Source organism: Hippocampus zosterae, chromosome 18, assembly GCF_025434085.1.
Source record: "Hippocampus zosterae strain Florida chromosome 18, ASM2543408v3, whole genome shotgun sequence".
Classification (NCBI taxonomy): domain Eukaryota; kingdom Metazoa; phylum Chordata; class Actinopteri; order Syngnathiformes; family Syngnathidae; genus Hippocampus; species Hippocampus zosterae.
This window is the reverse complement of record NC_067468.1, coordinates 11,545,805-11,562,996: the sequence shown is the minus strand read 5'-3', so window position 1 is coordinate 11,562,996 and position 17,192 is coordinate 11,545,805. Positions and strand designations below refer to the sequence as shown.

The window sequence follows — 17,192 nt, the reverse complement described above, 5'->3', positions numbered from 1 at the left end:
CCTTAAAATCGCCCCTTCTCAAATCATGTTGATAGCAGTGAACGAGTTCTGGTTGGATTCAAAACTTCTGCTTTTAATTTTTTTTTTTTTAATTTTAAAATGCCTTACCTCCATTAAAGTCGTGTGTTGCATTGTATCTAAAGGTTGAATCATTTTAAATAATCATTTTTTTAAACAATTAATTAAAACTTAATTTCCCACGATACGCTGCCTTTGGGAATCACGGATCGGTTATCGCAACTGACTATTTTCGGAGGATTGTATGTAGCCGTACGTGCAAGAGTTTGACGAGCGGGCGCCTTTGTACAACAGCTGCATCATAAAAAAAATAAAATTACATCCATGTGAGATGGAGCGCCCCCCCCCCCAGTACGTGTGCTGTTGCTACTCTTGTAAATAGAAATGATACCGTCCGTACGACCTGGTTGTACAAACCAAACTGCCCTCCACATCCTTGCCGCTAGCCTCTTATGCACTCGGAACGTAACGTTTGCCTTTGTCCATGTAATCATGAAATCAGCCTTCTGGACACATGCGGTCCCACCCCTGACCCGTTCCCCCTTTTTTGCAGTTTTCTGTCTCAATTGTCTCGCGAAGGACCCCAAAAAAAAAAAAAGTATAAAAAAAAGTAAATGTAAACAAGAGGCGGCTGAGCGCGAGCCAATACTTGTGCCATGTCACAGAGCAGAAGGAATGTCAGGGATTTAATGTACCTCGGCTTCATCACAGTGCCTTATCCTTAAATGCAGCTCTTCTCAGAGGCCACATACTTCAACCCCCCCCCCCCCCCCCCCCCTGGCTCGCTTTCTTTGGTCTGTTGAGTTTGGCTGCGTCCCGTCCACAGAGAAGGCTTTTGGATTTGAGCCGTTTGGACCGAGGGGACGGCACCAAAGACGAGCCCTTTCGCTTTGGTCCAGATTTAACGCAGCTAAGCTTTTGAATGCTCGCAATCGCATCATGCTGGTTAGCCTTTCGCTCCCGTTCCGGCTCCTTTCGCCAGCCCTACGCCTGCCCTCGCTCCTGTTCCCATTGTCTTTTGGGGAGGGGGGGGGGGGGGGGTCGCATCCCAACCTGCTCATTATTATTTCCGCGTCTCCTTTTGCATGCTCTGCAACTATTCCTTCCACCTTCTGATCACTCCCGCCCCTTCACTTCCTCCGGCTGCAACCGATGATTATTTTAGTCAAAGAATAATCGGATGAGTATTCTTACAACGGTCGATGAATCACACAAGTTCACATTTCCATCCCTATAATCAAAAACAGCCTTGCCGTCGTTCTCGCCTTTGCCATTTCAAGTGTGCGAGAGAAAGGAAACGTGCAACTCTCCTTGCCATTTTTTTTTTCCTAAATGTTTGTTTTGTGTTGTTGGAACACATCCATCAGTCATCCTACCTCAAGCCAGTGGTGCCAGCTCCCCGATGCCCCCCCGCCCCCATACCCCACCCCCTTAACTCCTGCAGCACAGTCTGTCAAAACCGTATTGCACACGCACAGAAACACAAAAGCGATGCCACTGTACTGCACAGCGGAAAAAAAAATCATCCTTTTTTTTTTTTTTTGCTTTTGTCGTACCGCTTGTTTTTACACCCATCAAACACCCCCCTGAAACCGAACCCCCCCTTTTTTTTGGTCATCTATGTACAGTAAGGACCAAGAGTAGATATTTTCTAATATTCAAAGAGATATACTGTATATCTATGAATTATAGATCTATATGTATAGTATATAGACATATATATACACACAATGTTTCTACACTACATGTGTTGCTTTCTGATTGCGGAGGTAGCTGTGCGAAGTAGAAAAAGGGAAAAGGAAAAAAAAAAGGAAGGTGGATTGTACCATCTATACTTGAACTGTTAGACGTCTATGTTGTGGATACTACTGAGATTAAGCCTCCTTTGCAGGAAAACGTTTTGATTTTGTTCTGGACCACTTCTCTGTATTAATGTTTATTTATTGATATTTATCGCGTTTGGCTGGTTCATCGTTCAAATGAAGGGACGATTTGCCCGTCAAAGTGCAAAACCGCTGTACAGAGACTCATCTTGGTGACTTGCTTGGTTGAAGGGTGGGGATTCGCATCAGAATAGGATATTTGCCTTACGCAAACGTTTTGGGGGGGGGGGGGGGGTTATGTTATTTTTTTTGTGGTTTCAATGTAAATCTCAGCTCCTTGTATAATTCCACAACACGTCGCTGGTTAACTTGTATTTGTGCCTGATATTAGAGAGAGAGAGACAAAAAAGGCTTTGCTGTCTTCAAATCGTATGGATGTGCTTTTGGAGCATCAAGTGCTTTCTGGTCTGCGCTGCTAGAAACGTTTTATCCTTTTTTTTTTTTTTTAAATAGACTTTAATGCCAGACTGTGATTTTTATTACGGTTATGCTGCCAACACGACTTGTCTCTTTGTGAAAAATGTTTTTGTAGGAGCTGAGAATTCCCACGTAGAAAACACTTAAGCTCTCTATTTACAAAAAAAAAAAAAAACGGACAACAGGCAGCATGACCCTCAGCAAGACTCCAGTGCCTTTAACTCGGCCCCGCCCCAAGCCCGATGGATGGACGCCATCGAGAGACATTTTGTTGCAGTTACGGGAGGTGGGGAAATGGGAACGAAACAGCATGGGATTATTATTTATTATTCATAACGGTAGTTTTATGGGTGTGGTAGAGAAATCTTCTTTTTGGGTTCATTGTACAGAACTATCAAAAAAAAAAAATCGCTGTAATTAAAAAAAACATTTTGTTTGATTATTCGTCATGATGGTGATTTCTGTTGCTCTTTTTGTTGTTCTATTTGGATGTTTTCAAGTGCCATCTTCGTACGCTCATCTGTAGCACGCTCAAATGCAAGCACAAGCATTTGGGCAGGAGGATTTTTTTCCTGTTTGTTTTTTTTCCTCCATTCAGCCAAGATTGAAAAGAAAAATGTAAATATCGCCAAGTGGAGGTATATTTATTTGTCCTGGTGATTACTTTTTTTGGGGGGGGGGCTTCTTTTGATTATGTATAGTAGCTAATATATCCACACAATTTTCATGTCTTTCTTTTGGTGTGTTGTTGTTTTTTTTTCTCCCTCATATTATCTTTTCAACTTGGCAAGCGTGTTGGGTGATTTGTATTGTTGTATTTTGCATAAAAACAAGGATGATCGGGGGACTTTTATATTTATAAAGACGTTGATTTAGTGTGTCGTATTGCTGAATATAGAAACTATTAAAAAGACACATGTAGTTCGTTTTTTTCTGAATATTTCAGATCTCAGCTCAGGCTAGCTTAGTGTTTTTGTTCACACACACACACACACACACCCTTCAATTTTGTGACTTTGTCTTTGCGGTAATAAACGTTTTCTTGTCCAAAGCGCGCCTCTTGTGTGTACAAAACGCCACCTTAATGCAATGCTGTTTTAGCCCATGAATTTTATTCAACCATTTTCAGACATATTAACACGAATATCATTAAAATTCACAACATAGTTGAGATGCAAAGCATAAGCCGCCACACAGTGTGTAGCAAAAAGGAGTAGAAAATACTGCAGTCGCTGTCCCTTTTGGATACTTTTATCGAGTGCGAAGCAAAAAATCCAAAACCAATAAAAATCAATTTTGGTAAGTAAGGTTCAGCATAACACAGAAAATGTATTTTTGGCTTCGATATGGCTTGTACCTTCTCTCACAGTTCTCTTTGGGATGGCATTGATTTTATAAATTGCAAGTGGCAAGAAACAGGTCGACCGAGTCCACTCAATTGTCCCGTATTTCAGGTCAAAAAGTGTTTTTCCCCATACAAATATTTGCTTTCATTACGGCATTACAGGCTGTATCCCTACATGTTCGTGATTGACAATATTTTGGCAACATTTCTGCACAAAATCAGATTCTGCAACTCCGAGGAACACCTGTATTTACTGCAATGAGACACATTTTATCTGAGAGAAGACTGAGGAGTGGCAAGAAAAGGGAGTCCTAACTCTGCAGCAAACATTTTTTTTTACCCTGTGGTGACGCCGTAACCCCGAGTCGGAAAGGTGCTCTATCACAAGGACAGTAGTAAAGTCATGTTTACAATATTTTTTAAGAAAAATACTTCTGGGACATAAATATAAAACAATCCCAAAAAAAAAACAAAAAAACAAATGAGGGGCTACGTAAGTGTGATTTCTGCCACAATTTTTTTAGGCCGCCCAGTGAAATCGTTAAAGCAATCATAACCTCATAACTGCATCATGGGAAGGGTAAAAATATTGTCTCTCCCCCACAATTTTTTTTTTTTTAAGTTTAGTTTCTACAAAGCCCTTTTAATTGCCATGGTGGGTTTCCAACTTTGAAAATGTCTGCCCCAATTACTCCCTTCAGTCGCCTCATGAGCAGATCGCACGCACGCTCTGTAGGGTTTAAATCTGGAGATTAGCCTGATAGTGCAACACAGCCTGTCAGTTGGTGTTCCACTGCAGTAGTTCATTGCGTGCCATTCGTAATATTAAAAAGTCACGCGTCATAAACCGAGGATCCGAAATTCTAGGAATTAAAGTGCTACGGGCCACTCATTTAAAAGGCGATTCTCAAAATGACATTACACGTGTGATCACCCCCCAAGAATGTTGTCATGTGACTTTTAGAGTTGGAAGTTTTAAAAAATATTTTAAAAAGGGGGGGGGAGTAAAACTCCACTTACATGAATTCATATGTGTCTGGAGAGAGCCAGTGAAGGACTGGAACAGCAGCAGCAGACTCCAGCTGAAGCTAAGCAGTCGGATTAAATGTTCATGGTGGGGTGTTGGTAGGGGGAGAAGACCGCAAATCAAACACCTGCAGAGGAAACGGGGCGCCATTTGGGAATCAAATGCTGGATGTACAGGGGCATCTCTATCACTTGGAATATGGTGGAAAAACATATTTTGGTTGTTCGATTCTAAGAGTGAAATGTGATCAAATAATGTAGCGTAATTCATTATGTACCGTAATTTCATGAGTTTTTTTCTTTTTAGAATTTGACATACTGTAGTTTATACAGCTAGAGAAAATCCAAAATTGACCGCCTTTAAAAATTTGCATGACACTAATAGATAGATTTGGTAGTCCGATACTTCACTTCTCCCATTTTCCTTTTTTGTTGAAGTTTGACCTGTAAAGGTTTACACAATATGGATTTTACCGTGTGTTTTAATTTATAGCTATGATGTGTCAGGGGAAAAAAAAAATCCATCCGTTTCTGAGCCTTAACACTTAATTTATAAATATAACTAAATATATTACTACATTTCACCCTGTATTGTTGTATATTGTCATGATGTAATCCTGATGTGCAAGAGGAAAAAAAGGGCAGATTTGGAATCTCAAAAAATCATCAAAAAAGTTTACTTGCATCACTGATTTTCAAAAAAATAAAGACAGTTGCAAACTGCATATCTGCTTTTAATTTGAGGGAAAAAAATGTACGTTTTCTGACCCGCTATGGACCAAACCAGGAACTGAATCATATTCATGTTTGTGAATTTTCTTGACTGTCAATTTAAAATACTGCCCTTTTTTTTTTTAAATGAAAATGTTTTTCAATTCATCGATTGACAAAAAAATAATAGTAGTTGCAGCCATAGTGTGAATTATTCACTTTTCAAACGCAACTACACAACTAAATGCACAATATTCAAAGTTGTTGAGATGCACGTGCACTTCTCGTATCAGAACGTATGCGTTCTTCCAATCATTACTAAGTGCTCTGTCAAAAAATCCCGACTTGTCAGTACGCATAGCGGCGCGTCTACTGTGTAACGCAGCACTCCACTGCCACGACACTAAACTGGCGACCAAGAGTGTCCTCACTTCTACTCCAACTGCCCGACCCGGCGCGGCTGCAGCCTTCCAAGTCTTGCGACGACATCATTAGTCGAGAGGCTGAGGGTCCGCGATGGGCATGGTGTGCAGCACCTCATCCAGCAGCTGCAGAGCGCGGTGGAGGTGGATCTCGATCCAGCAGGGCGTCTCCTTGATGCTTTGCCGAGGGTAGTCCGGCCCCCAGCCCTTGACAAAGCTCATGCGCAGGATGCAAAGCCGACGCAGGTCGTCCACGCCGATGCCCGCCGCCGCCGACAAACCTGATGCGGTAGAACAAGGGAGCAAAGCATGAATAAACCGGGGATGAGACGAGATAATTTGATAATATGAACTGCTATCCAGTGAAGAGACGGGGGACCAATCACAGAGCCTTGAGGACTACCTCGCGGTGATGTATGTGAATGGAAATTTGGTGCGGGAATGAGACATTTGACGGGGGAATGATCTAGGAAGTAATCCACTCACTGATGGCGGGCGCGATGCCGCCCACGGAACCTGGGCCTGGTATATTCCCGGCCACCGCCGCCGCCTGGGCCGCGGCCGCCGCTTGGGCCGTGGCGGCCTGCTGCTGCATCTGCCTGTGGCACTGACGCAGGTCAAACACCTGGCGGGGACAAATACCGGCAGGTTGAGAGAGAGAGAGAACATGAGTGGACCTCGGAGTAGGAGGGAGACTCTCGTTTCACCTTGATGTAAGCGCTGGGATAGATCTTGTGCACGGCGTCCCCAGGGGCGCGCCCGGCCTCTCGGTCAAGGTAGTAGCTCTGTACAAAAACGGCGTGGTCGCTCAAGCAGCGCACCCAAACGTCTCCTTCGCCTTTGCACTCCAGCTGCACGCCTTTGCCAATGTGGAGCCTGAGAAGCAAAGGAAAAAGAAGGCGTCATGATGGAATGGCCACTTTTCAAATCGCTTATATACATTGTTGGGTCTCCAGAGTGGCAACAACATTAATTTGCAGGTGTGTCGGATAAATAATCACAGTTGACATCCACCTGACACACTTAGCCGACTGAGAGGAGTTAAATTTCACCATTGCCGTTATCTGCTTCCGGCTGTTAACAGCAACACTGAAGTGATGATGTGGCATGTATTATTTATATAGTTGCCAGGGGCCTCAAAAAGGTCAGGTGAGGTGTGGGGCCAAGTCATCAAAAGCGAGAAGGCTGTCAAAGACTTTTTATGAAGACCCTTTGTCTCTTTTTAAAAATCCCGTGGATGTGGTCCAATACCTGGCTCTCTCGATGTTTTCCGTCCGGTGGACATTGCTGAGCTGGCCCAGGCAGAAGCGGTCGCCTCCGGATGGGTCCACGTAACCATCCACCGTCACTATCGGGCACGTGGAGGGCACCTTGAATGTCTCGCCGACCTGGATGTCCATCTCAAAGTACGCGATGGAGCACCAGTACTCCGGAGCTGCCACAAACCAGCAAGCAGCTGAAATCAGATGACGATATCTCGGGAGCGACGTGTGTGATGGGAAAACTCACCTGGGTGATTGGATATCGGTGGCTGGAATGCTATTTCATTGCTAACTGACCCTGCGGGAATCATATCGAAAGCAAAACAGTGGAGTCATTTATTTTCTACTTGTTGATATATATTTTTTTAAAGAACATGTGCTTTTTTCCCCAGGTGGCTGAATAAAGAATAAAAAGTCTCGAACATTCTGCCATTAAAAATACAAAGGATGAAGAATTACAGCACACTTTATATTCCACTTTTCAAACTCTTGTTCAAATCACTCATTTATGGCTTTTGTACTCTTTTAAAATGTCCAGAGCAAAATAAACCGAAAAAACAGGGAACGCGTCCACATATGTACGTACAGTAATGTCCTGTGTGAGGCATGGGCGTGTGGTGCTGCAAGTGGCCATTTTGATGCGGCGGCACAGCCGGCGTGAAGCCGCTGTTCCTGCTCCAGTTGGAGGTGGGATCTGTAAATGCAAAAAGTTGCCACACTCACTTGAGACAATCTTAGCAGTTGAATCGCCGAGAGCATTCGGGCCTCACTTGAGGGTCCCGCACTGATGGCAGAGAATGCGGAGGTCAAAGCCGAGCCGCTGCCTTCCGGCGGCGTGAGTAGGGCGGGGCTGCCGAAAGTGTCCGGCGGGCCCGGCCTGGACGGAGGGTGCTGAACGGTCTGCAGGTGGCTGTCGACGCCGGGGTGAGATTGTTGATTGTCGTAGTCGTACTCGTCTTTTACCATGAGTGGTCCTGGTGAGCATAAACAACGAGCGCACTGAAGATTGGCTATGCAGTATCGACATCATGATAACAAAGGAACATGTCAAATAACTCACCTGTGCTTGTAAGTGTCAGTCCTGATAGGTCTGCGAAGAAATAAAGAAAATGGCCTGACTCCATGTTTCATAGAAAAAGATGAGGGATTTTGGACTAGATCTACTGGCCGAGAACTGCTCTTTTCATGTTTTTTTTTTTTACACAATAACACATTACAATAGAACTCCTCACCCTAAAAAAAAAATTCATTTTATTTCAATCACGTAAGTTAAATATTAAGCATTCCAAAACAGCCACATTTTCTGAAAACATAAATGACGAAAAATAAGTTCTGTTATCGTCATTTCTTTTTTAGCATTAATCGTCCATTTAATTACTGTTATCAGATTTTTATTTTGACTAAAATTGGATTTGGCAACTGCCTCAAAAAAATTTGTATCGGTCAGGCCCACATTTGAACTAATCTAGACGTTTCGCAAAAATATCCCTCTAAAATGCATCAGGTCAGTTGAGAAATAAATTTCTCTACAGTCTTTCATTGTTTTTAAACATCATTTTACAGTTACACACAGTTGAGTGTTACGTTATGACTTAAATCATCAGCTGTACAGTTGCGCTTTATTGCATCTGGTATATTAAGATATTTTGTGATGTTTTCTTTAATCAATGTATTTCTTCTCAGTGAAAAACTGCTTTGAGATGGTTGCATGACTTGGTGACTTGCTTGCCTAAGCAATTTCAGAGATGGAGCCTGCTTTGACGACTTCAGAGATAAACTATTTAGCGTGCCTTGACAACTTCATAGTCTGCTTTGCTTGAATTGTCAAAACTTGATTGTGATCAATGCCACTTGATTACACAACAAACAGTGTGGCGTAGGGAGGGATGAGAATGGCCACTCACCCCTCCCGATGCACACACTTTAGAGGATAAAAGGAGGGGAGCGATGCTCCTCAGCAGAGTCCGCTGTGGGTTAACGTACGAACGCCCAGCTCGTATTAAAGCTCACTCTGCTGAGGGTGTTGGCTCTCCACCCTAATGGCATACGGTAAGAGTTCTTTAGCTTCATACAACTTGTTTGAACTGTGTTATCATTTCTGTGTGGGACCAATAAAGTGCCTATTGTTGGTAGCCAGAAGTGTCTTGTCGTTATTTCTGAGTGCCTATCTCCGACCATCCTTTATAAAACTTGATATTCATTCAAATTGAGTATCAGAAGTGTTTCAAAACAGCATCGAATAATTGAGGATGAATTTTATGGTTTGGTGTGTAAACCTACCAATGCCTGGCGAGACCACTCTCTCATAGTGGTACGGATTGACACAAACATTGTCGCACTTGAGGTCAAAGGCATACTGGCAGTATTTGACGTGTTTTAACTCGTTCTTGTGCAGATCGGGCCACCGCCACAGTCGAGCGTAAACCACATGGGGGAAACCTTTACGTCCCGCGACCTAAGACAAAAACATTTGTCTTCCAACTGCAGCAAGGCCATAATAAGGACCGTTTATTCGCTCCGATACTGACCTGAAGGCGGCCGTCCAAAGTGCGCTGAATGGTCACACACTTGCTGGGATGTGCTCCGTTGGTCGTGATGGCCGTGATGAGGGAGTCTAGCTCGTCCTTCTTCTCCTTCAGCTTCTTGACCAGGCTCTCGATGGCTCGCTTGGCGAAGCTCTCGCTCTCCCCGCCTTGTCTGTGGCACATCAGGCTGTGCACAATGCTGAGGCAGGCGTCGTTGCTTGTGGGAGTGTTGGCAATGGACATCCTGCTCCTTCGGTTTCAGCCTCCGGAGAGGCTCGCTCTTTGGTTGTTTCTTTTTGTCACCAGTGAGGTGTTTCAGTCAATACAAAGTAGGTCTGGAAAAACTGAGACAACGGCAAATTATTTAGACGTCATTCTGTCATACGCTGGATGAGAAAGAACACAGTTAGGGTCTATTAATTATTCCTCAATTAGGGCAAAGACTGTCCACTATATTATGAAGGCATTGCAAACCACAATTCCAAGAATAAACAGACTACTGTCATAATTTCCTCTGTGGCGCAATCAATCAATACGGAACTTTATTTTTGTCCATTAACTACAATGACTTTTCTGACCCTCTTCTCCTGGCGTATGACTTGCCATAAAACTTAATTCGAGTATAATTGGAAGAATATACATACGCGAACAGCATTCTGGCAACTTTTAAACAGCTCTTGCACGAGTGCCGGTGTATTTAATTAAGTTTCCGTTGCGCAACTTTTAAACAGCTCTTGCACGAGTGCCGGTGTACCTAATTAAGTTTCCGTTGCGCGTACCACTTAAGGGCGCCAACATTCAATTACAGTAAGACGGTGTATATGTAACAATTCGTAGTCTTGTTTTATATAATTAAAGGGTTTATCTTAAATTGTTCCATGTAGACAAACTAGACATTTAAATAAGCTCGTGGGGTAGCGTTGAAGCCACGAAAGCGATCCCCTCGGTTGCTTATCTCAGGCCCGTCTTAATTAGTATAAACGCGTCAGTTGTACAGTAAACCCAAGCCAAATAAAAACTAAATGCTCAACTTGCAGCCTGAGCGTCAATAAACTTAACTCAGTCGCAAACAAAAAGTGTACAAACAGGTCGTTCTTTTCAATATTCTGATAGGGGCGCCGTAGGGTAGCGCTTAGCATGCACGTCGGTTGTCGCTAGTCGATAAACTCAACTTCAAACTCACCAACCTTGCGTTAAGTGATGGTCCGTAGTGGCCCGGTTACTTCGTGGCGGTTGTTTTGAGTGTCCCGAAAGTGTTTTTTTTTCCGTTGCCCAGGTGTAAATGGGGACAATTAGGAACTGCATGCGAAGCTAGCCGGAGCTAGGTAGGTAGCAGCCGCTAGAAAGGTAGCAGCCACGAAAATAAACAAACCCCCACTCGCCCGTTCAGATACGTCACGATTGTCCCTGCGTCAAAGATAGACTTTACATCGACAGATATCTCACTTTCAAGATTGAGGGTAAAAATATTATCACTTGTTTTGTATACAAAGATACAGAAATGTGCACTATTGTCGGTCTCATTTTGTTTGGGAAATTTCATATTCACAAATTCACTTTTTTTATCCACTTTACTCCATGTTAGAATTTTGGGGGGATAGATGTTGTTACATTGAGTTTCTTAAATTTGTACTTAACTGTATGTCAAAAATTTCTTTGTTTACTCCAAGTTGTTTATTTGGAGTCTCCTGACAATTTGGATATGTTATGTTAGTATGTAATCTTTATTTTGTTTAAATAATGTCCGTCAATATTCCCCCCCCCCACCATTTATGTAGCTATGGAATTGAACTGGAATATCAGATTCTTCATATTTCTTTTTGTTTTGTTCTCATCCTTTCAATCATTTAGAATCATTAAAGAAATATTATTGGGATGGAAAAATGAATATTCTGTCAATAAAAAAAGCTGTACTGTCCTCCGCTCTGGTGATGAAAAAAAGACTATGCTTCCACCACCGTCAACATTGTTATCACGTTTTCAACATTTTTTTAAAATTCATAAATAAATTTTGGCGATATTTGGACAGAAATCAAATATAGTTGACATCCACTTGGCCCACTGGAAGTAGAGCGCTGATCCTTGATAGTTTCCACTGTGTTATTCCACCATTGTTGTTATCTACTTCCGACTGTTAACAGCTCCAGTTAAGTGATGATGTGCCATATATTTTTTTTTCCATTTGTACGGTTGCTGGGGGGCCTCGATAAGGTTGGGGTGGCATGCGAGGCCGAGTAAGAAAAAGTAAGCGGAAGGGCTCCGAGGTCAACCCGATGGCGGGGTCGCCGAAAGAACGCTGGCGTTGGGGACCAGGAATCTGACACCACCCTCTCACAAACGTTGCCACTTGGAGCGGCGTCCCGGCCTGAGTGACGGCCCACATGACTCCAGGCTCTGACACCTCGTTATCGCGGTGGCATGGCAGCGGGCAGAGAGGCCCGCCAGGCATGTGATGCAAGAGGGGATGAGAGGGATTAAGGTTGTCAGGCAAGCGGCAATCAATAGATAAATTCTATCAAATCTATTCACAGTATGTGTTTATTTTTCCAGGCATATAATTGCACAGGTATGAAAATGGAAATCAACAGATGAAGGACAATTAAAATGCCATTTTGACCTCATGACATTGTGATTGAAAGCGCTCAAAAGTGAAAACATTTTTATAGTTGCAACCGGGGATGTGGCTTCGTTCTGAATTAACCAATTACATTCAAACTCACACCCGCCACCATTTAAAGTGCCTCTGATGGGCTGCAAGCAAATTCTAAATGTTCTAGTAGGCTTTTTCCTGACACTTTTTTTTTCCTCTCTAGCAGACGCGCGAAAGGTTTTGTGCTCACACTGTAACCACAATTGGAACTGTTCATACATACCTTCCGCTATCTAGTCATTTTCAACAATGTACAAGTAACAAACCCACATAGGGACTTAACAACAATCCTATCAAGTTGTGGGGAAAAAAAATTGTAATCAACCAAATCTTGACAAATGTTGGCCTGACGCCAGCCATTGATGAAAAAAAATTAATGTTATGATCGCGGACATAATATTGGATAGTTACCTAATAATCTTTCACGGCACTCGGGAATCACTAGTCTAAACAACATTATGGTCGTGGCATACAACAAACAAAGCGACATACTGCACATCACAACATTGACATAACTTTAAATTATTTGCATTTATACAATATTTTTACACCGCGTAGTGTCATTGTTAAAGTGTGACAATGTGTGGATACAACAAGCACAGGCTACAATCCATCGGTGCACAGTCTCTACCTCTGCGTGAGCGTGTCGCTATGTGTGTGCGTCACTATCTACAGCCACACTCTGCTACTACCATGCCCTCGTACTTGTGGTTGAAGGTGACCACCCCGTTATCGAAATAAAGGAGCGAAATGGGCTCCAGCTTAGTGGGTACACAGCAGGCACGCGATGCCCTCTCCGGACTCTTAACACTGAGCAGTGATTGCACGATGGCATGTTTGGTGGGCAAGACCTCCGGGGTCATGGGCGGGGCGCACACTCCGTTGCACATGTAGGCCTCATAGCCCTCCGGCCGGAGGACCCATGCGTTCCAGCCGATGTCTTTAAAATCCACAAAGAGCGGAGTTCTCCTGCAGGTTTTGACGTCGCGGCGGACCCGAGCAGGGGTTTCGTAGATAACCTTGCGCTCATCCCCGTAGTGGCTAACAAACGGCCGGAACAGAATCTGCTCCGTGTTTTCGGGACGGTCCTTCTCACGCGCGTTATCGCGTTTGTTGGGCTCGTCGGAGAAAACGATCATCACCGCGTTGTGGTTCCCCTCCACGTTTCGCTCGATGTCAACAAAAACTTCACCGTCGCCCCACGTGACCTCTTCCTCGGGACCTAAGATGGCGACGTGGACCTCCAGCTTGTGCGTCACTCCGCCGTACTTCTGCCAGAGTGCAACCGCATGAGTCAGGTCCAAGGAAACCCAGCTTTTATCTTTGGCGTGGATGTGCTTTGTCACTAGCTCCTCTAGGTCTTTAGACTCCTCTTGATCCCGCCTTCTCACCTCATTCCTGACCTCCTCGGTCCAAACTACGCCACTGTGAACTTTGTAAATGGTCACCTTGCACTCAAGGCCGGCAAAGGGTCTCTGGGCTCTGTGGACGAGGGTGAAAAGGCGAAGCTCGGCTCTGGTGATGTACTCGTGGTGGGGCACTGAGATGTTGAAGAACAGGGGGTGTGTCCTTACTCCCCTGGCGGTCACTCCGAAAGGGGAAGAATCTGAAAATATCAACAAGTATCTTTGAATGTAGTGCCCACTTTAGGGTTTTAAAGTTACACCCTTGATCCTTGACTTGTACAACTCGGGAACATAATCCTATCTTTGGCAAAGATAAATTAGACAAGTCATTGTACTCCATTGAACCCTAGACCTGGGAAATCCAGATCCAGGAAGTAAAAACCCTGCCAGTTTGGCTTTCGCCACAGGTGCTTCTAATCAACCGGCAGGTCAACGAGCTGCACCTGTGGCGAAAGCCAAAACTGGCTGGTTTTTACTTCCTGGACCTGGATTTCCCAGGTCTAGGGTTCAATGTGCCCTTAGGAGTACAATGACTCCTCCATTGGAATGCGATAAAGCAATAATCGAGGATACCAGACAAAACCTTTGGCGACCTGTCAATGGGGTGTTAGGCACAAAGCAACTGCTTGATACTCTTGAGTTTTACAACTCGGGGACGGGCATACCCCGGTTTTGGAAAAAACAGGGTAACAGCCCAAGCAAACTGGAACTCTAACTCCTAATGGCAAGGCAATGCAAGGCAAGGCATCTTTATTTATCCTGCACATTTCATACACAAGACAACTTAATGGAGTACATTCATTTAGATTGACAGAAACCATTAATGGGCCTCATAGTAAGAGAGGTGTGATATTTTTTTAATTGGGTGCTATCCTCAGAGCGACAATCTAGAGATTTGAAAATAGGGTCTTACCCTCTAAGGAACAGCTCTTGGACCCTTCACTCTTGAATCTTACATCTTGTAAACGTAAGCCCTAAATGACAGTGAGTAGCATTGTAGGGAAACGGTAAGACCGGGGGACTTCAACTCCTCCGGCTTCTATTTCTAAGAGTTCGGCGAAGCGTTAAATGTCAAGTATGAAGTAAACGTGGCCAACCATCGTTTGAGCGATCACTTAATTCATGATCGACAATATCAGAGAAAAGGTCCCAACGACTACATCGAACGTTGCCCTTGAAGGTTCTACTTTTGAACTCTTAACTATTGACTTTTAATTCTCGGACACATATACCTTATCTTTGGAGCAGATTAAAGACAACCCTCCAGAACCAAATCAATAGATCTCGTGCGGGACATTATTCGAGTCTTACCTGGAGGTACTTAAACGTTCACCTCCATTCTAAAAAGCAAATTGGACAGTATTATAATCTTTTCGATGAGTGTGTACCTTCATTATTGAAACTGCGGGCAATGTTGGCGGAAGGCACGGTCGTCTGGTGATTGGCAAATTGCTCAAAGAGTTCCAGCATGTACTCTGGCGGGTCCTTCGGTGAAGCCAGGGGCCTCTGCTCCAGTTGCATCTCCCCCGTCAGGTTCAGCGTAGACAGAAAGTGGCTGAGAAAGTCTTGCGCGTCATGCAGCGTATTGTCACGCGCGTGCCGAACCACCGAGGGCCTCCGGGGACGACTCTCGGGTGGCCTGACGGGACTGCTCGAGATCAAGGCGGTCAGCGTGACGAGAAAGACACTCGAGAAGCGGATCACGGTCTGGAGGGTCATGGTGTAAGGTTATCCCAAAAAGTAGCGGATGACAAGATGTGAGTGGAAGGACTCAACCGGGGGAGTCGACGTACAATGGGTTGCTCGTGGAGGCCAAGAGAAAACAGCTTTGCCCTTGTCGATGGCGTGCTTTGCTTCTGAGGGCAGGGCTGTGTTGTCCAATGTGTGCTGCTGACATGTTTGGAGATGTCATCAGGGTCCTGCTCAGGCCCTCCTCTAAAACACCCCAAACCACCCCCCTGCGTGGAACTCTCGCATACCACCTCTTACCTTCTCGTTTTGACCCTCCTTACAATGACGTTGAATGCGCATTCCGGCAAAGCTCTCCAAAACTATATACTACAAAGTGTAAGGGAAAAACTGTACTTAGGCAGGTATTTCGGGTATCTCCTCTTAACTTGAGCATTTACTTTTTTGAAACCTCTGAGGTTTCAGTTCATATTTTTTAACCCCTTCTGCGACAGCTTCTCATGTTATCGGGTTCCAGGTTATCATTACTAGTGCATGAAAGGGTGCCAAACGGGTTACTTGTACTTCTTCTATTCTCTATAATTCTAAACAGAAGAACACACATCCCGTTAATGATTAACTTCCTGTCGGAATTCATGGCCGACATTAAAAAAATATATATTTAAATAGACTGTATTGACTGTAATTATGAATTTAATTCTGACCTAGCGAAGCTTTAAGAGCGACTAGAGCGCACGGTAGTTCAACATAATGCATTTCAAGTTTTAGGCTTTTCGCACGGAGATAGGTTAGTGGCGGACTCAAGCGTGTTGCAAGCTGCGGACAAATTCAGGTTCCATCAACATTGGCGCTGTAGGAACGCAACTCCGTCGCAAACCTTCATTATTCAATTTTTAATACGATTTTTTTGGATGTACTTCTGGTATTGGAGCTCATTAGATTATGTTGATTTTGCAGGCCTTTATGCGGCAAAAAAAAACCCTGTAAAATATGGTCCGTAATATCTTCCGTTTTTTTTTTAAACTGTGAGGAGCTTTGCCAATGACAATTCCGCCATAATCTGCCGCTGAGTCATTGCTGAATCACCACAACTGTAGATGCCTTTAGTCGCAAAGTCATTAAACTCCCCCAAGGAAAATATTGCCGCTCACAATAGTATTCGCTTTGTCTCCTCGCAAAATAAGTCATCCTCATATTTGGAGATTAATGACTCGAGGGTTTGTTTGTCCTATAAGCCCCCACCGCTTTAGGAGAACCAACGAGCAAGAATAATAAGTCATTGTTAGGCAAACAAGAAAAGCGCGCCAGGGGGATTTTCGCTAACATACACTGAGCTCCACTATCTTACATTTTATTGTACGATAAAGATTGCGGCTGCGCTATTTTAATACCCTGAGAGGATTCGGGAAGGCTGCTGCAGTTCGTCAGCTTAATTCAAGGCAAATTAATTCAATGAGCTCAATTATGTGTTTTGCAAACAGGCGAGGGAGAAGAAGGGGGTGGGCAAAACGCAGGGTGTTTAAACCACGCTAATCTGTCACCATCAAAAGCGATTAATCGTGTCATTTTTAAATTAAAATGGGTAATAAAAGGACTTTTTCATATTAATTATGCAAATGCCAGGAGACATGAAATCAGTGAGGTACTATTTAAAATGACCAGAGGAGCTGTGACTGTATTAAGGAGTTTTAGGGCTACCAAAAAAAAAAAAACACGAAGAAAAAGCTCATTTTTGTTTTTCCAGAGAGAAAAAAGTCATTCTTTTAGAGAAAATAAGATTTAACTATGATTTTTAGTAAAGTCAATGAAGCCCCCCCCCCTCCCCTCTTTTTGAAATC

General features: G+C 43.8%; 2 protein-coding genes across 2 annotated transcripts; both read right to left on the bottom strand.

The window, feature by feature from the left end:
• Nucleotides 1–2,325: 2,325 nt before the first annotated feature.
• On the bottom strand, nucleotides 2,326–11,031 carry smad4a (SMAD family member 4a). Its single transcript, XM_052051578.1, has 12 exons — nucleotides 10,797–11,031; nucleotides 9,613–9,953; nucleotides 9,365–9,539; nucleotides 8,145–8,174; nucleotides 7,855–8,058; nucleotides 7,671–7,778; nucleotides 7,332–7,382; nucleotides 7,074–7,257; nucleotides 6,530–6,698; nucleotides 6,309–6,447; nucleotides 5,069–6,103; nucleotides 2,326–4,872 (listed from the first exon to the last, which is right to left on the bottom strand). Exons 2-11 carry the CDS (start codon nucleotides 9,850–9,852, stop codon nucleotides 5,892–5,894), a joined length of 1,512 nt encoding a protein of 503 aa, XP_051907538.1. The 5' UTR covers nucleotides 9,853–9,953; nucleotides 10,797–11,031; the 3' UTR covers nucleotides 2,326–4,872; nucleotides 5,069–5,891.
• A 1,088-nt stretch (nucleotides 11,032–12,119) lies between these two features.
• On the bottom strand, nucleotides 12,120–17,176 carry LOC127591442 (bone morphogenetic protein 10-like). The gene is made up of 2 exons (XM_052051637.1): nucleotides 15,054–17,176; nucleotides 12,120–13,865 (listed from the first exon to the last, which is right to left on the bottom strand). The coding sequence occupies exons 1-2, from the start codon at nucleotides 15,382–15,384 to the stop codon at nucleotides 12,925–12,927; spliced, it is 1,272 nt and encodes a 423-aa protein (XP_051907597.1). The 5' UTR covers nucleotides 15,385–17,176; the 3' UTR covers nucleotides 12,120–12,924.
• Nucleotides 17,177–17,192: the final 16 nt, after the last annotated feature.

Coding starts and splice junctions, on each gene's coding strand:
- smad4a (XM_052051578.1), bottom strand. CDS start 9,852: ATGTCCATTGCCAACACTCCCACAAGCAACGACGCCTGCCTCAGCATT. Junction 9,540..9,612: donor CTTTGGACGGCCGCCTTCAG/GTCAGTATCGGA, acceptor TTTTTGTCTTAG/GTCGCGGGACGTAAAGGTTT. Junction 7,779..7,854: donor CATCAGTGCGGGACCCTCAA/GTGAGGCCCGAA, acceptor TTGCATTTACAG/ATCCCACCTCCAACTGGAGC.
- LOC127591442 (XM_052051637.1), bottom strand. CDS start 15,384: ATGACCCTCCAGACCGTGATCCGCTTCTCGAGTGTCTTTCTCGTCACG. Junction 13,866..15,053: donor CCGCAGTTTCAATAATGAAG/GTACACACTCAT, acceptor TGATATTTTCAG/ATTCTTCCCCTTTCGGAGTG.